The sequence below is a fragment of the Haemaphysalis longicornis genome, unplaced genomic scaffold, assembly GCF_048455015.1.
Source record: "Haemaphysalis longicornis isolate Haplotype H1 unplaced genomic scaffold, Haemaphysalis longicornis Haplotype H1 scaffold_6, whole genome shotgun sequence".
Classification (NCBI taxonomy): Eukaryota; Metazoa; Arthropoda; class Arachnida; order Ixodida; family Ixodidae; genus Haemaphysalis; species Haemaphysalis longicornis.
Genome location: NW_027526407.1, coordinates 97,567,872 through 97,591,953, shown reverse-complemented (window position 1 = coordinate 97,591,953; position 24,082 = coordinate 97,567,872). Strand labels below are relative to the sequence as shown.

The 24,082-nt window shown below is 43.6% G+C and overlaps 1 protein-coding gene across 4 annotated transcripts in view; it reads right to left on the bottom strand.

Moving 5' to 3' along the window:
• Syt1 (Synaptotagmin 1) overlaps positions 1 to 24,082 on the bottom strand; it is a 206,589-nt gene that overhangs the window by 43,476 nt on the left and 139,031 nt on the right. For all 4 annotated transcript variants that reach the window (XM_077672584.1, XM_077672583.1, XM_077672587.1 and 1 more), the window contains 2 exons: positions 8,395 to 8,570; positions 2,847 to 2,975 (listed from right to left, as the gene is read on the bottom strand). In XM_077672584.1, the coding sequence (XP_077528710.1) occupies positions 2,847 to 2,975; positions 8,395 to 8,570 (305 nt within the window). The remainder of the gene's footprint in view (positions 1 to 2,846; positions 2,976 to 8,394; positions 8,571 to 24,082) is intronic.

Genomic DNA, 24,082 nt, shown 5'->3' with positions numbered 1-24,082 from the left:
AGTTTTAAAGCTTCACTGTGTAACACACCGCACAATTGAAGGCGTTAGCGGGGATTCCGTAAAATATGACAGAGCTAATGAAGAGGAGAAAAATAATTTATGCATTCCCAGACGATCCCGGAACGGCGGGAACGAGAGTTGAGCGAAGAAAAACGCCATTATGTGGTAATCCAGTTAGGATCATTCGCGAGCGGAAATTATACTTCCTTTTTAAAAAACGCAAATCTACCAAAACACGAAAGTTTCTGCGCTAGTAAATTACACAAAAGAGAATTGTGTGAGTGGTAACACCGAAATCCTGTCATTAAAATAATTTAGTTAAAATACCGAAAAATTGAAACACAGGTCTTGCCGTTCATGTTTAAAAAAATGGCGTTGCTAGTATCAAGAGCGAAAAACACTGAAAACGTTTGTCAAGTCACACATATTGCGGAGGAGCGCACTGTACTGAGGCGTTTGTAATCTTCATTGCACTTGAGCACGCAGAAAACTGAACAATACAAGTTAATAAATCAGAAGAAAGGGACGCCAGACATATATAGTTTTTAGGCAGTAATATTTCAGCGCCCACTGAAAAATGCATGAATTGCGTACTGCCCGGGGTACGTGACATTTAGTGCAACCTAACTGGATTATGAAATGTCCTTGAAACGACAGCGATGGGACGTTTGCAGCTATCATTATGTAGCCCCAGGAAGAAAACAAAAGGCAGCAACCAGATAATATTAAAAAAATTAGGAGCGGCGTTTCAAAAAACTAAATCAATGAAAAACATTAAGACGGGACACCCACGCTGAGATAAGCTCAGATGAGATGTTGCGCAACAAAAGGTGAAGCCATTATTAAAGTAGAGGCTTCTATGCAGGCTTTTGTGCCTAATTTTTTGGTATGCGAGTTTTCTGCAGCAAGTCATATTGTAATAACGAAGCCGTTCTTCATAGAACGCAAGAACTAATGATTTTGCTAAACAAGTTGCCCATACCACCAACAAAATCAACAAATTGTACGTCAGTCCATTTCAAACATAGATGTATGTCTTCTTCAACGTTAAATGTTGTATGCATATCAAAAATTTCTAAAATCGATTACAGGCAGTACAAAAGGCGCGGCAGTAATGAAGTATACCAATTCCGTAAGATACCCTGCAGGCTTTGAAAACAACTGCATTACTTTCTGGCAATCGCATTTTGATCTACCGCGTTGTAATGTTTACGAACGCTCTGAGCCTTAGTTTACCACGGCTCGCACATAAGAGAGATGTAGTTCACTATCTTTGGTTAAGGCATTAGTGAAATCTTTGCACTAGAAATATTACTCAAACCAGGACATCGCGAATCCAGTGCCTGCAGTGTCCTGTACCTTTTCTGTGTGACGAGTGCGTTCGCGACGATCAGCCTGGGCATAAAAATTTAACTCGCACTGTTTTTTCTACCGGTCACTGTAGAAGGGTGTTCTCATTTTTAACGCCTTACAGTGCGAAATCGACGAGGAATACCGTAAATGCTAACTTTCGTTACCTTATTTTTCATGTGATATTAGATCTTCTTGAACATTTGATGAATATTTCAATAAAACCACCCCGAATGACAGGCCCAGGAGGAAACTTACAAAAGTAACACTGTAACGGCTTGAGTCATATAGACTTTTTCCCCTTCTTTTCTATTCAAATATCCGTAACACTCTCTAAAGACAACTCACTCACACTGGGGCCGTTTAGAGCTGAGCCGAGCCGCTTACTGAACCACCGACGGTGCCTATTCTACAAAGAAGACACGCTCATATCAGTCTTTGAAATTATTGTTCAGGCTGCGCTAACACCTAATAGCACGCTTTTTCGGGTACAGTGCTTACCTCCAAGCTGTATTCAAATCGCAAAAAGAGACTCTCGCATTTTCATTCAGGCTCAAATGTGTCTCTAGTGTTCAACACCACGAGTGCACTTACTTTCAAAGACAGCAAGTTGGAGGGTTCAGGCATTGTAAGTTTACCACTCTATAAAATCCGTGTTTTTACTGCTGTGCAGCGTCAACGCGTTTTTATTTACGAACCAATAAATTCCTCCGGGCACTAAGGTCGCCTCCTACAGCACGGTTTTCGGCTACACCCTGTTGGCATCTATTTTTCACTTTGCTTTATTCAACTTCTCGCGCGAAATATTTCAAACAGTTGACTGATCACACACCCCGCAGTTTCCTTAGAATCAGAGCTCGTCGCGGCTATGGTGCCTTTTTTCTACTTGCCACGCGGCACGTCACCTAATCTGTTACCACGGACTGAGCTCCTACTGTGGAGACGCGGATTAGAAATCCACATCAAATAGTTTTTTTACGTACCTTTGAAGCGTCCACGTTATTCTACAATGGGCAATGATGGTTTTTCGCTGAATGCGGCACTTGAGGCTCTCGCTTTAGTACCGCTGGTTCTCGTAGTTAAAACGACCTACTAGGAGTTCTTTGTGGCATTCAACGTTGGGTCAAAATTCCTTGAGTTTGCCTTTATCCAACTCGAAAAATAAAAGTCATTTGTCGGACACTCTCCTAACGTTTTCCTCATCAGCGTAAAATGTAGCCCAGCAAAGGAAGCAGCGCGAAAAATTGCAGGATGAAAAAAAAACACGCGGACACCGCGCTGCTATTCTCGTTATCAGGTTGCCTATGTTGCTTCATCTAGTCACATCAAACTACGTGGTACAAAGTAATTACTGCTACACAAAAGTTTTTTTTTGTGCTTCTCAGACGATGATCAATTTTGCCCTAATCAGCCATAGATGCTGCTTTTAAGATGAGAAATGGCTTTGTTATACTAATAAATACTGAGGAAAACCTGCAGCATGCGGTAGTACTAACGTTGCTGGTGTTGAAGTCGTAATCCAGCTTGAACTGAAGCCTGCCCAGTTTCTCCTCAGACTTTTTGCTTTCTCCGTCGTTCTCGTTGTTTTCCATGTTGTCCTGTAGTTCTTCCATGTCTGGCTGCACCTGCACGTCATTGTTTAGCAGAAAGCAAACAGTACAAGCTGTTAGCAGAGAGTGAAGGCACACACAACAAACACAACCAGCTGACGTTCGGGAAAATTGCGGCGCGAAAATGCTTTTGGCAAGCCAAATCGGCCTCATAAGGCATACTAGTTCTTTCTTAGTTGAATTGGGCCATCTAAACAAGATAAAACTGTTGTTTTTTACTGTTGCCTTTTTGTCAACCTGACGTGGCGTCCTCATTTTGCTTCCCATTGCCTGCCTCTTGGCCGGTTTGAATTGGGCGTCGAGCAAGCATTGCTTAAAGTCATGAACCACGGTTCCCCTCGAAAATCACGATAGAAGATGTTTAAGTGGACAATGAAGCGTGAAGTCCCAGCCTGGGCTACTGAGAAGCTACAACGGAAACTCTGGAAAACGTCTCCATCGCATTATGGTTGGCAACCAAGCCATGTCAGGACTTAGTTTTTTTGGCAAGAATAAATTCTTATATTTGTATCGGTTCATATCTACGCTTCACTGTACCGCCCTCTTATTGTGTTCACAAGTTTGGCGCTAAAGTGCATTTCGCTTCATATAGATTGTCAAATCGAAAGGCACAATCTCGTTTCTAGCATGAAGTTTTTATCACGCAAATTTACGAGCTTAAAAGGAATAAACTATGCTGAGCTGGCTTTATCCACAACAAAGAACAACGAGGTACACAGAGTGCTGCGACGCTGGATGAATGTTTACATTAGGTCCTCGTTAACCTTTAATGTAAACTACAAATAAATGACCACAAGTTTAATCCTTTGAAGCGATTGGCAGGCTCAAGGTTAAACAAGGTAGGATTTAAGCTATTTAGGGATCATCAACAAATAAACCTATGACTGCAGGAACAAATAAAAGGCTCAAATCTCAAACCACGAAAATTAAAAGAGGACAACCAAATCAAAACAAGTTTCTGGTAGTTTTGGAAAATTGGAAATCAGAAAAACTACAGGATTGGGTGGATGAGCAACGGGAAAAATGTTTTTCCGGAAAACAGAACGAAACACTTGAATAAGATTTACCTACAAAGTGACGTATAAACACTTCTTTATTAATTCTTTGGACTCATTTCGTCATTAGGAATACTCATCAAGTAGCGAACTGCCTTGGACACTCATCTGCTACATGTAACTACATGCACAACATTAGTACTAGCAATACAGTTTTTCTTAAATGATACCACCTTTGGTATTGTTACAATAATAATATTAGTGCAATTTTGCTAAGAATAATGCATCTCTCAATTTTTTGTCCCGCTTGTTCATTGCTCTCGTTTATCTTTTCTAAATTATTTATTTACCGAAGTATATCCGCCCTCATCCGAAATAGCAAATCATGCCATTGTTGCGGCTCAACTTTTCTGTGTTTACCGAAACATTTTCTCGCTTGCAGCGGCATACCTGCCGCAATTTGCATGCAGGGTTTGTTTGGAGAAGCCGAGGGAATTATTGCAAAATGTTTGAATCTGCAACGACACCATAACAATGTCTCTCGGGGATTCAGACCACAATGATTAACAACGCCGAGGGGCGAGAGAATGTAGCGAAGTGCAAATATTGTACTTCCCACATAGCCATGCACAAAGCTCCTAAACTAATATTAGTAATATCTTTCAAATGAACACCTCGCATGATAAGTAACGACATTGAAGCGCCAAAAGTGACGCCGCTAAGAAGAACTATCTGCGACATCAGAATGATGAACGCGTGAAACTGTTAATTCTTGGTAACTATGTTCACTAAGAATGCGTAGATTAATTTAACTTATTCTTGTCGGTGAACGACTGCTAAAAGAACCGCTGTCTTTTTGGATGTTCGCTCATTTGACCCTCCTCGCTTTTTAGCGATAACAAGCGGGCATATACGGCAAAACAACGCCCGATATTGGAAAGGTTAGAGTTTGTTGTCAACAATTGAATTGTTCTACAAACCCGACGACCATATCTCAGGCTTTAAAAACACTGTATTAGTTTGAAGCACAACAGTATTGCGCCCGTACTGTGTAACACGTTTCGTTATCACAATTAATTGATGAAGTTATGGTGATACTGACAAGTTAACGATTACATCTGCAAATGCATGACGTGATAAGCGATCTCGATTTAAAAGCCATGTTCGTGAGTTGTCGCGAAAAGCCGACACATATGCGTACATGTAGAAGTAATGTGGCCGTTGCGTACACCTAAGAAAGCCGCTGTAGAAGTGTTGTTTCTATGGATAATGGTGGAGTGTCCGGCAACACTATGTAAGTAATTTCTCTCATTCGCCGAATGTCAGTCATATTCGTGCCCGTTCCCAAGCCTGCCATTTACAAGGCTAGTCGAAGCAGTGCAAAGAGGGTATAAACCTTCCAGCCATTTTTCTAAGATTCACTATCATTTGCACCCTTTCTCTGTTTTCAATGGGGACTACTAAAATTAGTCCGCCACAATAAGTTTTCTGCTATCCTATACGAGCGAGCACTGTTTGCTGAGAAAAGCTAACAAAAGGTTATGTTTCGCCGGCACATATATACCTTACAAATCCATGCCAAGCCAAAAGTAATGGTAATGAAAAGTGTTGACTACTTGAGAGCTAAATTTTGTTCTATGCGAGAGATTTTTCCGCTTCCATTTCTAGTTTACACGCTACTAAATGCGCCTCACCAGAAACCATATATGAATTTATAGTGTGTTTATGACATGCTCTTCGCATGAAACTGTTTCGTAATTTTCTTCGGAATTTTAGATACAACATAGACGGGATTGGCGCATTAAATAAAGCATTTTGATTGATTGCTTTCCTTCAAAAGGTTTCTTAAAATAAAGCAGAAGAACGCGCCTTGCGTCAGCTGCTGCCATGCACGACAGTGGAGACCAGTGACATTTAAAAGTTTTGTAAAAGTACCCCCAACAACTTTCACCTGCTGCACAATCAGGCCTGAACCGAATTATGCAAAAGTTGTATGCAACGATATTCTTGCATTACAACATACAAAAAAGACGAATGCTTTGGAGTTCCATCCACCTCTATCGATCTAAGTGCAAAGCTCCAAGAGTTCTGAGAATTTAGACACAGCAGCGAGCTGGCCACCTATGACAAAAAAATGCAGCCGTCATGAATGTGTATTTATCTGGACACAGCTGGTTTTGACGCAGAAAGGAGACATGCTGTAACGGCAAAGCCGGGGCAGCTGCGTTTGAAACGGCGGCTGGACAATACGACCTAGCTTCGTTGCGGGAATTTTCCTGCTCCGTCGTAAAGGCAATAACACAGCCCAAAGCCGGTGAGACCCAGCCACGGGAGAATACTCGGGGCGACCGTGAAAAATGTGCGTCTGAGATGAAACATACAAAGCAGTAAAAAATAGTAAACGTTACCATGTTTTGTCGTTCCAGGCTACCCAGAAATAAAATAGACTTTAGAGTTGAAGCAGGTTTTTTCTGCTTCCAAAACAAACAGGCCAGGAAATGTATGAGCAGAGCAAAGTAAGAAGTATGAATAGCGGCATTTAAAAAACGCACAAGGAAAAAAGGCTCAAATTTTGGGAATCTTTAAGGGGGAACAACATGCCTACTGTTTACAGAAACTCTATGCTGCCACAAGTCGTCGATGAACTATAAAATGAAGAAATCAAGAGTAACTGCCGCTCACGACCATCACTGTTACTATGATGTATCAATAGTGCTTATAGCTTGAGATGCTGCATATGACATCTATGTTTAACGCAAAGTTTTTATATCAGGTGCCTGAAACGTAGGCTCCTGAGGATAACAGTTTGTGACGTGCCAAAGCACTATAGCGGATAGGGTAACTTTCTAGGACGCTCATTTATGAAAAAATATACTCTGTAGTTCAAAGCAGACAAAGAACACCGCAAACTTCTTCTGCGCTCTACGATCCCTTCTATGATTGCTTACGTCATTCACTATGTAAACCTTAGAAATTTGCCGCAGACTTAGCCATTTTTACGTTACCTATCCCCTAGTAAAGATTCAAGCGACGTAATAATAAGATTTGTTTGCTCCAGCGTAGTGCCTGACAAAAAAATATCCATTTAAATATTTTCTAATCCACTTAAGTGCACAAAAAAGCAAAGTACGTAGCAATCACTGTCCCTTACAAGATAGCAACTTGTATATCTTGTTAGGGCTGAGAGAGAGAAAAAGAATAAGTCAATCTTTCTGGGCCAAAATGCCGGAGTCATGGCACGAGCCCGGTGCTTAGTATTTGCTACAAGGTGAGTAACTGATGCAAGCTAAAGAGGCAGGAAGCGTAGCCAACGTGCCGCATTGCGTAAGAAACAAACGAAGACAGACTTGCGGAAACGAATGAACTAAAGTTGCGTCGTTATAACAATCCTTAAACAGCATTTTTAGAATGCGTAAGGACAACCCCTGGGGTATCTTTGCAAGGTCGGCTAAGTTGCACAGCCACACTAACACACGTTCCTTACAATTAAATAACTTCCTCCCATTTCTTAATGTAAAAACCAAGGTACTCTTAGAAAAAACCTTCCCTTAGAAACTAATACCAATGGGTGCGGCAAAACGTGTGTGCGGCTAGCACGTGGCGAGAAACAGCGTTTTCGTTTTTGATCAAGTTGGTATGTCAACGACGACTACGGGCGGGCCTCCTACATTTAAACAGGTAGCTTGAATTGACAGTGAAGTGCGTTATAGACATTTTTAAGCGCCGGTCAGATTTAAGTGGACGATGTGGAGGATATCTTCCAAGCTTGTATTTTGGCCCAAATAAATGCATTCACCAAAAAGAATAAACACTGCGTTTAAAAATTCAACAACACCTCGAACGACGCTCCTTCCCCCTTTTTGGTGGAGACTGCTATGACGTCACAATGAACAGTATGAGATACGGAATTCGAACTGATTGCGAGTGTATTTACCAGTGTAATGTCGGCGCGAAGAGAAAAATAATGCGATTAGAGGTACGCTAACTCAAAACTGACAACCGTAATAGTGACAGAACATCAGACACGATTGCAAACGATTTGACGTCAATACGGCAATTCGTTATGTGACCGAAATGCCTGCCTGGCGTTGTCGCGCCTGCGCTTTACACATAAACGATGTTCACACGGCCGCAGAATATTTCTGTATGCCACAGTGTTGGCCATCCAACGCTATCAAACGCTGGAATGCTAGCGTGACCCTGGCATCACTAGGGTGGGAACCCACAGTGTTGTGAAATAGAACTGCTTGAACACCGTGGTCTGATCCTCTTTCTTAAAGTCTCCCTGGCATACGCTCTATAGGTGAATGACCGTGTGAGTTGGACTGCAGGGTACAATCGCATATAAAAGATTCACAAAAAGAAGTTTCCTATCAAAGGAAGATCTTGCCGAGACGTCTTGAACAGCTGGCGGTTGAGATGGCTGTCGCTGTGCATACCTTTTCCTTGTAGGCGTTTCCTAGGAGTTGCACCCCTTTGAGGTCTACGGCGCCCTTGAGTCCCTTTTTGGCGTCCTTCTTGCGCCGGCGGCACCATCGCCGCAGGCAGCAGAAGCAAATGCAGAGCAGCAGAAGCGCCACTGCTATCAGGATCATCACAATGCCCCATGGAGGAACTGCGAGGACAGGGCAAGACGAGGCGGCAAACTTTATAAGGACACGCTCATATCAAAACACCAGTCACAGGCCTCTCCACAATGCAACCTGCCCAACTCGGTTCCCAAGAAAGAATTATTTTGCAGCGACCAACTGCTATCAGACTAAATGTTGCGTTTCGACATTTCGAAGGAGTAACTTTTTACACGAGACCAGACTCCATGCCTGCCTTTAGACTTGTACAGGGTCATCAATTTCCTGACTACCTGTGCTTCTGTACCCCTTCTTTTTGTTCTACCTAGTGTGTTATCTTTTCTTCGTATGCCGCATGGCAAAAAGGCGAATTAAAAAAAACTGTTTGAACACTAATAACTGATTTATTTAATGCTTTGCGCCCGAAATATTCCCATAAAAAGCGTAAAAGCCTTGAAAAAAAAAAAGGAGAGGCCGAGCTTTGACGCCTTCTACATTACTTGAATTTTGTGCGTTGCTTGCTACTGATTTTCACGTTCTTTGAACGCATTTCCAGAGCGAAGCGGGAAAAGAGTGAATCGTAATTTGCGCTGAAACGTGCACGCGCCCACGATCCTTCTCCATATTCTCCGCTTAAGTGTGGCGCACTCTCATTCCCCAGAAAAGAATTGTTCGTATTTTCTTGTCAGGTTGGCTACAAATTTGGTTAGGGTGAGAAAACACGGAGAAAGGATTGGAAGTTGTCGCTGGCATGGGGCACATGCTTTGCGGTGAGCCAGCGAGGGCATTCGGCGCAAAGGTTACGGCTCTGGGAACTCCGGAAAACATTATATAGTTGTCACCGAACGAATATCGCCACGTACATTTATGGAGAGGAAAGTTATGATCGCTTTACCTGTGAAACCTCACACCGCCGTACGTTCAGCCTGCTTAGAGAAAGTTTCGTGCCATGACTACTCTGCGTCCACTTTGGTACTGTCGGGACAGAGGGGCGGGAAGGCCCCTTGGCTTATTTTGCCGATTCCATAGTGCCGTTGTAAGGTGCAGACATGGCGCAGGATTGGGATTTTTATGTACACGCTTCTGATGGGCAATAGAAAAAGACAACCATAAAGGTTCAATACACAAATCGCAGAACGGAGTTACTTTTACGTATTGCAATAAATTTGCGTTGTTTCTGAGTTGCGTTTATAACGATTTTACAACAGTAATCGCGTTTATACTGCGTTTATAATACCTTCCAGTGATATAAACACGATCCAAACAACGTGTTTGAAAACCAAATAAATGTGGTTTTATTTTTCAACATATCATCAAAGATTGACAACGCAATGTCATCGTACTATTTCTTTGCTGCCAATATTTCTTCATACACGTACTATTCCTTTTCTTCCAATATTTCTTCATTCACGCATTGATTTAATTTTTATTGCCGCAAAGCTATTTGTTTATTGTATGACAATCTGTTCATAATCTTTTCTCGTATAGTCGAATAAGTTATATAACTGTAGAATTTATTTTCAAGTGGGAACACAATGGCCGTGGGAATATTGCTGGTCTCGCTAATTAAACGCATTAGGTTTTGTAGTAAAACACTTTCCATAAACTGTCATTGATATTTTTGTTTACTCATTGCTGATAAATTCTTACAAGTAATGTATGACGGGCTATGTTTGATACTTGCTCATAAGCAAAATATTGGAATGGACACATTGAAGAAAAGCTCTAAAACCAACACGGTGAGTCCCAATTTATTATTTTAGACACCTAAAATTTAGAAGAAAGCTACGGAACATAAAGCGCATTTGAAAATTCATCTGCGCTGCGTAATAATCTCTCAAAAGCATGCTTTTGTCCCATGCCAATCATTTTGCATCGCCTGGAGCAGCCATAAAGCAGGGATATCGATACCTGTTCATTTATCTTCCTAAGCCTGTCGTCCCGGATAGATCCAAGAGGCGCTCTAGCCTCTAGCATACCCAACGGTCGAAGAAAAAATATCTGAACCCGGCTCTTTCATCCAAACTAAAGCAGACAAGTTCTTTTAAGTGCGATGCACTTTATAAGCGACCCCCTAGCAACGGCGCGAGGAGCGGAGAGGAGCGTCTGTAGCAACGGCGCAGCGACGTCACACCCCACGTGACCCGCGCGCGCTCCGCCTCCCGCGCCGTGGCTGCGCGCGCCCGCGCCGGCTCCCGCACCGCTCCTCGCGCCGTGACATCACACTCCCACGTGACCGCGCGCTGGCGCCTTTGCGTCTGCTCCCCCTCTCTTCGCGCCGTGACGTCACATGCTCTGCAGCTGGCACGCCTCTCCCCCCGTTAGGTTTGCACTCACCCTCGGCGCGCGCCTCTCCCCTCGCCTGACAGCTCCCCCTCGCCGGTACTGCGCCTCTCAAGGCGATGGCAGAATTACTACGCCGTGTACTCTCGGCGCAAGAAATGCATTCGCACTTCCTCACGATTCCCTTCGGGGAGGTGGGGGCAATTTTTTTATATTCATGAATGGTGCCGTGTAAACTTGTTAGCCGATATACGTCAGCACGAACAGGCATGAAGACAAAACGGCAGTGTCCACGCGTTAAAAAGCGTGACTGGTCGGCAATAAAACTCTCATATCATACCCTGTGGGCGCCTATTCAAACAATTCTTTTTGTAAAAGAGTAGTTTTAACGCGTCAACAACATTTCTGAAAAGTGACAACTCTTTCACCTTATTGATGAGAACGGGTTGTACGTGTTGAGAACCAGTTGTTCTGGGCCCCTTTAATGTGTGTATCCGCGGTCGAAGGATTACGCGGGTGTAATATAAGTATTGATGTGCAAAAATCTTCATCGGGGTAAGGCCAACGGCGCCTCAATTCTCAGTTTCTACCACCAGCACATATGTATATACATATTGTTGTGTAGAAAACGGCATGCATAAGTGCTGCCTGGTGGACTTAACACGAGTGTTTTGGGCATACTGTCGGATACTGTCTTTGGTGAAAGGCCCATGAGAATCGTTTGGCGCGAGTGTTCCCCAAACAGTTCCTGGATACCAGCGACTTCAGCACCGGTCCTGCTTCTGGTCAGGACATCTGCTTTGTAGTCAGCATCAATATTATCAATAACTCCGCTATATATATTTTTTGTCTTTTTTAGAGGTCCTTGAACGACAGGTACTGCCAGATGTTTATTCGGAAGCGTTGCAGCCGTCGCTGATCCCGAACCACCCTGCGATGACGATGATATACGCAAGACGATGAGATGGATATTGATGAGGGTTGTTATGAGGGGAAGATGAAGAACAAATGTTACCCGTCATGTACGTGCCGGTCACTCTAAATAGTACGCGATGCTGCGATATGTCAAGACGAGAACCACACGAAAGACTTGAGTCGTGCTACTTGCACTATTTCTGTGTCATGGTGGCAATATATATATATATATATATATATATATATATATATATATATACAGGGTGTCCCAGCTATTATGCACCAAGATTTTAAAAAAGAGTAAAGGCGTAACTCGAAGAAAACCTAGTGCATAATGTTTGCAGTACTGTGAAGAAGCGGAGAGTAATTTTTCCTTAATGAGACTTAATTAACTAATTGTAAATAATTATCTAACTCGAGAAATACTGTCCTAATCACTAAAGTGTCAATGAGGCACTTGTAGGTAACCACGAGGGGCATCTAACTGCGGTATTTTCAGCGATGAACTAATTATGTACACATTTATTCTGACTGATAAAGGAAACCCGCGAAATATGAAAAATACCACGTGACGGCGCCTCCGCGCGCACCGTAAAGCAACGCCCTCAAACAGGCTGCCTCTGAGTTAGCCAGAATGAAATAGACAAAAGAAAGAAAGAAGAAATCGCGACCGAGTTTGTTCCTTATCTGCACACACGTCCCGCGAATCTTGCTGCTGCTGCTCCTTCCATGCATACTATTATCAAGGTGATGCGCTGTCTCTTCGGGCTGGTAACACGCGAAGCAGTTGCTTTCAATCAGCTTTGCTTGGGGACGCTGCTTTACAATGCGCGCGTAAGCGTCGTCACGTGGTATTTTTCATATTTCGCGGGTTTCCTTTATCAGTCAAAATAAATGAGTACGCAATTAGTTCATCGCTGAAAATAGTGCAGTTAGATGCCCCTCGTGGGTACCTACAAGTGTCTCATTGACACTTTAGTGATTAGGACAGTATTTCTCGAGCTAGATAATTAATAACAATTAATTAATTAAGTCTCATTAACGAAAAAATTACTCTCCGCTTCTTCACAGTACTGCAAACATTATGGACTAGGTTTTCTTCGAGTTACGCGATTTATTTTTTTTTAAATCTTGGTGCATGATAGCTGGGACACCCTGTATATATATATATATATAGGTCAAATCTTGGGTGGTGACACTTGGAGAACACTGTACAAGGACTGTATTGTTCCGAACAGTTTCGAAAGGTGGACCTACTTTTCTAAACTTTGGGAACAATAAAATACTTGTTCAGTGTTCTCCAAGTGTCTGCACCCAAGTTTTGACCTATATAAATATATATATATATATATATATATTTAAGCCGTTTGGATGCGACATCTGGAAGCGTGTAAGAGACGCCATGATATGCCTAAAGTAGCTATGAGTGGAAAACGGAATACCACTCTCATTAGAGCCTTGAGGACAATCCGCAATATTGACAGATGGTACCGCAGGCAAACGAGCTTCTTATCTATGGCATTTACATCAGCCCCGTCACATGCGTACTCCTTTGCAACGACGAGGGCCCCACCTTGCAAGAAATGAGGTGCGCTCTTTCTCCACGCCTCACCAAGAAGACAGAGTCCGACAGGGATGATGGATGTCTCGGACTCCAATCTCATCCCAAGCATAACGGGCCCCATGCTGGGCTTTCAGCGAACCATTTTCCTCGCAGCAGGATCCCCTTTCTTTGCACTGCCAGATGAAAAACCTTTCAATGTGCGCTGCCCGCGCAGTGGGTGCCTCGGCTATTGATACTCAATGATACCCATCCAGGAACTCGCCTTCCATCCTAATTCAAGACCTACGCGTCTCCATATGAGACGAGACTCCTGGACAGAAAAGAAACGTGAGGAACACCGGGGAAGAAAAAGTCTTCAGGCTGAGTTACGATCGCCTCCGAGTGCGCGGTGTGTTTTTGTTGCGTCAAGGAAGAAAGAAGACTTCTTTTATTTCTACTATATTACTCCGAGCCCACTCTTTGGTGTAAGAGGGTGCTACGTTCGATATGTCTTCGCCAAGGTTTTGCCGGCTTTCCGCACTGCACAAAAGAGTCAATAACCCCATCGACAGACGCCCCTCGACGTAATTTCTACCCTGGCTCCCACAAAGAAAGACGGAAATTCATAGAGTTCCGTACTAATATACACTACAGGGAAATCTGGCGCCACTGTATAGGGGAGCCGCACTTCAGCGAGCCTTCCGTAATGTACCCAGCAGGAACGTTCCACTTGTCCTTGGCATGGCTCACGAACAGACAGGAGAGTTTCCTCTCGCTCCAAAAAGCAACAATATTACTCTAGAAGATTAGTCAAATTTGTTTTATTATTTTAAAATTAGAGCTCCAGAAAAATTGATCGGTCAGGGATTATCTAGAAGCTTCTCGCGAGATGAACATGAAAACAATGTTACCCATTTTTGTTGGTTTCGGCTTTGAGTCAAAAAAGAAGCCACGCGCCTAACCAAGCCAAGTAAGCGAGGAACGTCGAAAGCTGCAATGGCGCCTCCCATGGCGGCCCGCGAATGCAGCACCAGATTTCCCTCTAGTATATATTAGTATAACACTCTATGCATAAATGAGACACATCACACTGAAGCGTGTTTGGTGCCTTCCTAAATGTTGTTTCAGGCATGCTTAATAACCGTGAGGCCATGTGAAATGACACCGGTTTATGCACTAACACCGTATAAACAGAATACGACTCTCAGGAGAATGGTATTGCGCTACCTTTAATAGACCACCTCTCAGAAGTCGGGCCCTCTGAGCTTAAAACACGTGAACATGAAGAAATGCGTTGACTACTTCGCACGGTCCGCGATAAATTACAAGGAATTGGTGTACTCTGAGTTCTTGTTTTGCGGTTTTGAAATATGCTTGTACCTCTAGAAATATCGAAAAAACGCCTGGTATTGCCTTTCAAGTCCCAGGACTGTAGCAGGTAAGAAGACTGAGCTGTTTCCTGTATGCTCGTTGGGCTTATGCACTTTCTTGTGAGAGAGCCTAGCGTAACAAGGTGCCTAATGTGACCGCGCTGCTTTCGTAATATTGCACACCGAATTCGCGAGAGAAAAGCACGTGAACATGAAAATTTTAAGGCAATTATTTGTACATCGGCCACAAGTTCATAATCACTGATCCGAACTTGAAGTATCGATCACACTCCTTGATTTCATTATTACGTTTCTCTGAATTGCGTGGTGACACCGTCGTTTGCTTTAGCTGCTTCTATCGAGATACTTTCGTTTGCTTTCTAAGCCCTTTCGACAAACGCGGCGGCGCAATGGCAAACAATCGTTACAACTTGATGTGCACTGTGTCCATGTTTTTGCACACGCGCGCTTCCGCTCCGAGGACCGCGCGCTAGCACCCTGCCACTGACGTCACGCTCTCCCACAAAGCAGGCCGGGTGCCCCGCTCCGGTTGATTGTGAAGGCACAACAAAGAGATCCGATGGGTTGGAGTCTCCTATGCTTGCCCCTAAAAATGTTTTATTGCGTGATATCGCTGCTCGAATGCACGAGCCTTTAAACTAAAAAAAAAATTGACGGCAGGAAAAGGTGTCTTTTCAGGATCTTGCTTAACCTCGGTTGGTTTAATCACCTGCCTGCTGAATGAGGGATGGAGAAGTTGTGCAAGGGAGCGGGAGGTGGCGGGGTCGGTTCCCGGGAGCGGAAAACAGTTTGCGGTTCGATGCGAAATACAAAAGCGCCCGTTCATCGTTATTTCATCGTACGTCAATGAACACATGGAGGTCTTTTTATTCCGCGTCCCTCCACTACAATACCTCCCATAGCTCAGGTGAAGATTCAGTGAAAACAATGGAAACTTCAAGTTCATCGTGCTCTGTTGGCCAGCCTTGCTTGCTCCTAAAAGCGTACAAAAGTACGGACAACGATATGCGCTGCTGATTACAACTCTTAGCATATAAACAGCATTTATCAATCAATCAATCAATCAATCAATCAATCAATCAATCAATCAATCAATCAATCAATCAATCAATCAATCAATCGATCAATCAATCAATCAATCAATCAATCAATCAATTAATCAGTCAATCAATCAAATGAACTTCATTTGCCTTTCAGATTGGTAGTGGGGAAGGAGTAGCCACAAAAAGCTGTGCATAGCAGCTTGTCGGGGCGGCTGCACCCGTGTGGTTGACAGCAACTGGAAATGTTTTATTTCGGTTTGGTTAAAGTACTTTTTCAATAAACCGAAACAAAATGCATATAAATGCTGTTTGTCCCTGCAATGCCGGAAATAGCTCACTCTCGGTCACTGTGTAATGCCAAAAATAGCTGTGGGACCAATGATGTTGCGGCTTCCAGGCAACCTGAACAGGGGTTTAAAAACTGCAAATCGAATATGTGAAACGGAGTATTAAATCTACGATTTCAATGCTTCGATTTCTTTACTACAGTAAATGCAAAAGGTGGCTGATCAAAAAGCGATGCGCACATTTACCCTAAAAATAACTGCTTTTTAATACAGAAGCACAATAAAACCATTGAATTGTCCGGGAGCGTAAAAAGAAACCCTATTAAAAACTGCCTCAGATGCCCTACAGTGTTCTACGCCAAAAACAATCCCGCCTCCCCTCTGCAGCAATATGGTCGTTTTTCTTTCCAGTTATGAATAAAGGGCATTTTTCACCACCGCAGAAAACATGTCATGCTCTCCAATATGAACCTGACCTGTGGTACAAATGGTAGACAATGCACTGAAATTACCAATCGATGCAACAAAGCGAAATCAGGGAGTGATGCATTATATTTATATTATTTATTTGGGCCCTGCCAGCGCAACGCAAAATGTTGTACCAGCATTGCGTGACGCTACAACCAAACAGCAGCACTTTAAAATCACACCGTGCCTTTAACTGTGTCATTTTGTGGCAGTTCATTGCTGGCAGCATGAATTATTGAATCGTCAGAATTGTAGTTAAGATAAACAATACAATTGTCGTTATTGTGCATCTAGCAATCCACTTCTGCTGATGAGAATCTTGTCGTTCCATTCTAGCTCGCCTTGTCCTTGACCGCAACAGGCACTGTCGAGGTAAAGGCACTTGAATTTTACTTAATACTGGGGTGCCGCACAAACGAAATGAAGTATTCGTTCTCATATTCGTACTGTATTTTATTGCCCGCATGAACAGAAGGGGAGCTATACTAAGAAACCAGGCTTCAGAGCACGTGCCTCTTTTGTTGTTGTTTTTTTTTTTTTTTGCTTTTTTAACGCTTCACTTGTGTTACCTGCAGGTGCTATTGATTACCCGCTCAGAAGTGGAAATTTCGCTTTGAAAAGGCCTGAGACACTCGAAAACGCCCGCCCTACGGAATACCTGATGCAAAGAATTCTTCACTGCCGCGGGACTGGAACCGTCGCCATAGCAACGGACTCGGTCGAGAATATTGAATGCCACAATTGTGCGGGCATCAAAGAAGAGCAATACGTTTGGCGTTTCTATCTGAATTGAATGTTGAGATCATTTTCTATAAGGTTTGGCGCCGCCAAAGGAAAAAGGAAGTGTACAGCGACGAAACTGCCAGACGAAAAGAAGCACTACTCTTATTTATCGTTTTCCCCCTTGCAGCGCAAAGGGGATGTTCCTTTTCCCTCTAAACAATTTTGCATTTCACTGGGAGCTGCTGGAACTTCTACCCGGAAGCTCAAATACTCCAGCTATATTTTGTTACCGTCACTCGAGAAGAGAATGTCGTGGGAGGTAGAAATGAAGGTAAAGTGAACAGATTTTTTGTGAAATCAGGGGATCTGGAATGTGGAAATTAAGGGACGAAGGGAGTCTGAAGATGACGGTTTCAAAACACTTCGCCGGAAACATTGAAATGCAATTTATCAAAAGCATATTTTCAAGTGAAAATGGACTCGCGCAATCATTTAACAGCGAAAATGTGGGTTTTTGCTCAGGCACCCTCCCGCGAATTGTTAAAAACAGAACAGCAGTATTAAACAATAAAATCGCGGATTGGAGGTGGCACGGACTCATAACTATCGTTCCGCGAGCAAAGGCCTCCATTGATAACCATTTTACTTCCAAATAAAGAAGCAGAGCTATACAATATTCTTTTATGGCTGTTTCATTTACTCCCTTGGTCGTACTATGCTATCTCATATTCAAATCTTTGAGTTTATTACACAAAGAAAAAACAGCAAACCACATTGCGGACTTCGGTTTTACCGAGACCACCAGGTTTTCACGACACCTTTATTTGAAACCAACTTGGAGCAAAAACAACCAATTCTAGTGAACCTCTGTAGTAGCAGTAGTAAAACCTATTGCTCAGATGCTGAAGATAATTAGGGGAGGGAATTGTTATGCTGCTAACTTGGGGTGTTGATTCCGAGGTCGACAGCGGCCCCAGCCAAACCACCCGTGCCAGGCTACTTAATATAGAAAATGTCATACTTTGCGAATCAACCTTTGGGATGTTGAGGTGTAATGTATTTCCTTTACTGGAAGTTCCAGAGGTCGGGAGGGTTGCATGTTCTGGATGATATTTGGAGAAATGAGTACAGTTCAATAGGAGACGCTTGAGGTCTGCTCTGAAGATGTCTTGGCAGATCGTAGGTTGCTGGGGTGTTGAGGAGGTATTCCCTTTAAATTGGCGTGCGGAGTTTATTCTGCGCTTATGACGAGAATATTAACGAATATTTCACCGGAGCGCGTTAGTGGTGTAAGATGCATGAGTAATCCTCGTTGGACGGCGCAAAAGAAAGTAATGTCAAATTGCTTCATGCGCTATTTTTGCTGCGCAACGCTCTTTCGCTTGTGGTTTTACAGTCGCCTAGGGTCACTTGTAAACGACGTCTCCTGCAACGCGATTTCTCTGCATAAAATTCGGAAATAATTTAATAATTACTGCCGAATTGTTTGCTGCCATTTGTATTGATCTGTTGAACAATTTGACTCCCTAAATACAAAGAAATACTGCAAAACCTGTTCAAACGAATCTAATCCAACCCTGCTCTCTCCTTATCCCTTCTCAGGTTTCCCCCTCTCCCTCTTTCGCGAGTACCAGACTACCGGACAACCTCAATTCGACTGAGAAGTAGCCTAAACACGTTTACGTTACATGTGCCCAAAATTAAAGGAAACAACGCGTGCTGGTCTTTCGCGTTGAAGTATAAAAAGGGGACGCAAAATAGGGACTCTATAAATTGTATGGGAAACACAGTCGGGGGTTCCAAAACTTGTGTGGCGCAAGGGCACATTGCAGCGGAAGAAAAGAACCTACAACGCTTGAACTTTTACAAGGTTAGGATGTTTTCGCAGTACCTCCATATCCCCCACTATTTCCAACTTTACGACTTTGCCTTTAACGTAAGTTTTGTAGTGCCTCGCTGGCAATGAGGTGCACCTGGGTACGCACTGCGAGAAATGCTTAAAATCTAGAATACTGAAAGCGTTGAATTAGCAAAGTGTTGGGCATAGAAATGCGCCAATAAACGGCGAAAAAATAGCCGTACAGAATTACCACCCCGCGTTTGGGTAATCAAACATGCCGCAGCTGACACGCCGCCATTGGCAACCGATACGAGCCTCCCCGATGCTCGTTCTGTTGGTATTTATTGTTCCCTCCACCTGCAGAGTTGCTTTAAAGTGACCTGTGCTCAGTTGTGAGTTTTTTAGACTGTTGCATTGCGATCGCATCCCAGTCGGAAATGACAAGAAAAATTGCTGTAGTTTGTCGTATTTTGGCGTGTCGTACTGTCGTCTTGTATTCTTGTGCTATGATTCTGGCAGCTAGTTATGTCACAACAGCATGATAGCTGTTGTAGGGGCAGGCAGTTCTCGTTGAAAAAATTGGTTTTGTCGTTACGACATAAATTTATGTCGTAACAGCAGATGGCTTTGTCGTAACAACTTTGCTTCTGCTGCTACAACACAGTTTTGTGTCGTACGACAGGAATTCTTGTTACGTTTCTGCGGTACTCCTGTTGTCAATTTAGACTGAGATATTGTTCCATTGTGGATATTTTCGGGGCTGCAGGCACCGTTGCGAATTGTTTAAAGAGCTATTACAACGCCCGATTAAAGCTTATATGCCGGCAATCCTTCTCGCCGATTGCGGGAACGACTGCGCTGTAGCGCGCTAGCGCTACAGGCAACGCTAGCGCGCCTATATTTGCAGGGTCCGTCCTTTCGTATTGACGGCTTTTGCGGTGGACCAAGATCTTCGTCGTTGTGCGGGTGAATCCAAGGACGGTGGTTGGGTCCCGGCCCGGTCGCTTTCTAGGTGGGGACGAAAAGCGAAAACGTCCGTGTGTCGAAGCTTCGGCGCGCCTTAAAATTCCTCAGGTGGTAAAAAGAATTCCGATGCTTTCCACTACGCCACGCCTCATGGTTCCGGTGAAGCTTTGCCGTGTTGAATAATGGAATCAAATCATGCAAGTTCATTTTATAACCGCTTATGTATATGATGATAACCTCACGACATACTCCCGTGACGCTGGCATCACCATATGGGCATGGAGTTTCACGCGATGAAGGACCTCAGTATAAAATAAAATATGAAAATAAGAATGAATTGCGTGTTTACGCGAGATGTGATGTCTACCTACAAAGGACCAGCGGGAGAAAACCACGGAGGAATGTTATCGACGAAGGTGAACTGGTAGGTCTTGTTTTTGTGTTTTGCTACACATGACGACTGAAATTTTTCTAGCGGTGTACCAAGCAAGAACAACGCTTAAAAAACGGTCACCCTGAAATTATGGCGCCAGTGTTTTGTTTTCACGGTGAAATTATACAGGTGACCTCCAGTACAGCTTTTGAAACAACGAAAAAGTTAGCGCTATAACATAACGAGAGAATAGTTAAGTTTTCACCAAATTTAAATGGAAGATTTAACGGCACATTGCGTGCATAATTGATGAGCGGCCGAAAATTACGCTTGACTACCTGTTATATTCATCCCAGCGGTGCCTTTGCACTCGTGTCAGGTTTCACATTCCGACCATGCGCCTCCATAACAAAGGCCTGCCCGCGGCGCGGCCGGAGGGATCGAGGTACGCGCTGATCGCGCCGGAAACATTCCTCGCTGTCAAAACCAGCTGTCGTCGCATCTCTTCCGCACCGACCCTGACCATTATCATACAATGCGTTTGCGGACACGCACTTTCCTAGTGTGCTAGTCACCCTTTTTAGGAACGTAGATTAGGGTGAACGTTTGCCTTTAGGCAAAGATGTGTGCGAGCGTCTGCACCAAAGGAAGGTTGATCATCATCATTTCCCATCATCTCATTGCTTTACACATATGGGAGCGAGCGGAAGCGGGAGTATAACACAACAATGCGCCAGCGTGGTCAGAGCCCGATTGCGAACACTCTCCTTACGAACTACACGCTAATCACATTATGGATAGGTGTAACCTAAAAACAAGCTGCGCTGGTTATAAAGCCGCGAGCTGTGGCAGCCGCTGTTGTCCAAGACACGAGGCTAGCATAGTAGCTGGTCAGCTCGCACTTCCACTACTCCAAACAGGGCGAAGAGATGGAATTTGAGTGGTGGGGCCAAGCCCGTACTAGGTGGAACTAACATTTTTCTTAAAACTTGTAAGGAACAGCAACATTCTTCGCTCTATGCTTTGCGTCTGTACGTGGAACAGGAGAACGTTGAGATCCCTCGCTCCGCACTATAGCTGGAGCACTGGAAAGGAGAATGAGAGCGGGTGAGTACCGAACCACGCGATATCGCCTCTGGCAAGGGATAGGGATAGGTCTCGTCCAGTGGTGCACTCAATCAGATTACGCATAGGTTCCAGCTAAAACATGCTTCAGAAATGGGATGAGGAACGGTACACGGTTTTATTTGGAACGGGTCATGTCGCTTAAAAGTATGAGGATCGGCGAAGATCTTCCCTTCTTGTTTTGCCTAACTATCTCTTTGCCTAACTATCTTCTTGTTTTGCCTAACTATCTCTCCCTCTGCATTGCCTGAAGCAACGGGAGAGTTATTGACACCGTCGGAATAAGAGATGACGAACAATTGTTCACGGAGTGGGATTATCATCTCTCCACCCGCGAGGTACATTCTTAATGCAGTTACCCGTAGGGCCAGTTATAAACAGGTTGCACAATCATACCTGAAGCCTACGCCGTTGTACGTGGAGCAAACATTCTTCGCAAAATTGATGAAGAACAAGAGGATTATTCGCTTTGTGTGGCGTGTATCCTGGGGAACGACAAAGCGTTAAGGTGATCATCACATCCTTTTCGCCTACATGCAGCGGTTAAATGTCGTTCGGCTAAAACATTGCAAACGGCGTTTTTTTTTTGTCGTGGTGTTCTGTTATGAAAACGTCCGTTTTATGTGTTATTGTTTTGATTCACTTATTCTTCAGGCAGAGGATTGTCTCCACATAGCATTTTATACTTTGTGCTCATCCTCTAGCAAAGAAAACCTATGCGTAACCAGATTAGGAGATACGTGGCATGCGGCAAAATGGCCTGTACAATAATGATGCCTCAGTTCATATGTACAATACCGAAGCAACAGGCGTGCGTGATGGTTTCCGTACGTGTAAACACACCGGTCGCGCGTAAAAACATTTCATATCGTACACTATCTGTCAGAAAAGCTCGTAACAATGAAATGCTTCTACTGCGGGTCCCAGCGTGAGCTCTTCGTGAAGCTGCACTATAAGGCGGCTACATAAGCAACCGTGAGGAGAGCGTTAGTATAATGTCCCACATACAGTTTTCATTCTACGGCGGTACAAAAAAACCTGAGGGGACGTGACCTGACCCCGCGTAGGGCGGCTGAAATCATTCCTGCTGGTTGTTTCTAACCACCGGAGCAAGTAATATTCTCTTATCTGCTTTCTTTTATGCTCCACGTGTAATTCCGCTCTGCTTATCACTTCGCATCGAAAGCAATGGGGTTGGGTTGCGGCAACACAATTCCTTTATTTCCAAATAAAATCAGTTTTTGGCGCGAATTTTTTTCTAACATACTTATACGCAACAAAATGTTTATTTTTAATAAAGCCATTTTTCATTCGTTCTTTGCAATACAGATTGGGTAGAAATACACCATTACTGCTCGTGCCGACAATTTTTCTTCGTTGCGTTACACCCTGATTTTTGCTATCTGATTGAACGAATCGTTTCCCGATTAATCAGACGCTACCTGAAGACAATATTATCCACTTCTTATGACTTTTATTTTTATAGGTAGTAGCAATTACCCTGGAAGCTCCTGTTGTTTTATAAAACGACGTGAATTCCTACTTTGTTCAGTCGATCACACAACAACAAGCCCAAGCCACGAAAGCGGCACACCCCATCTCCACTTGTTTCTCCCACCCCCGCCCAGCTTCTTACCTCACACGACTACGAAAAGCCTAAGTCACGCTTTACTTCCAGAAGATTCCCGATGATTCCACAATTTCAGCAAATGACGCTTCATCTATAGACTAGTCACGAGTTGCCTCTTAGCACCGGCTGCCGCAATTCTTTATGAGCTTTTATCACTTATACGTTCTTGCGCTTTTCGCGAAAATGTAATAAGCCTATAACCGAGACGTAAAAAATCAAAGAAAATTAAAGTACGAACTTTTTCAAGCCTCCTCAAGCGTCAAGTATTGACTCTCGGTGAGAATATTTCGTACTTATTTATCTTTGAAGCAAGGTTTCAAAGCTCCTTTTATTGCGCAAAAGATAACAAATTCTTCTTGCGAAGAAGATTGGCATAGGTGCTTCGTCAGCCGGGTATTATTCCGGCTTCGTAGTTATGCGCTCGAAGTAAGTGCTCGCGTCAGCTGAACTTTTCCCACCGCGATTTTTCCACCGCTCCTACACTGGAGCTTCCATCTTACCTCCTTCCTTGAACAGGTCTGCACAACCTGTTTTTCCAGTTTCCCCCCTTACAATTTCCAGGACGGTTGAAACTTTTCAACCTTAATAAATTATATTCCCGCGCTAACGACACAAGAGGAGTTTTCTCGAGTGCGTGCTTTATTAGCTCACAGGAGCGAACAATCAAGGCGCATCAAGAGAAGGCGAAGAAATGAAGAGCGCCTCAAAAACGTGAAAGATGATGCATGATGCAGCCATAGCAACTCCGTCTGATCACTGAACTTTTTGTATTTTCCCCTCGTTTTCGCTAATTCGAGGCTAAGCTAGCAAAGGCTTATTGATGCAAAACCTTGTGCTTGCGTCAGGCAGGTTCGCTTCTAGACAAAGCATTAGAGCCATACGTTGAAAGCGTTCTTGCAACGTCTATACCTTCTTTATACATAGCTGTGAGCTTTAAAAACATTGAGATTTACACTCATAGAAAATTACTCC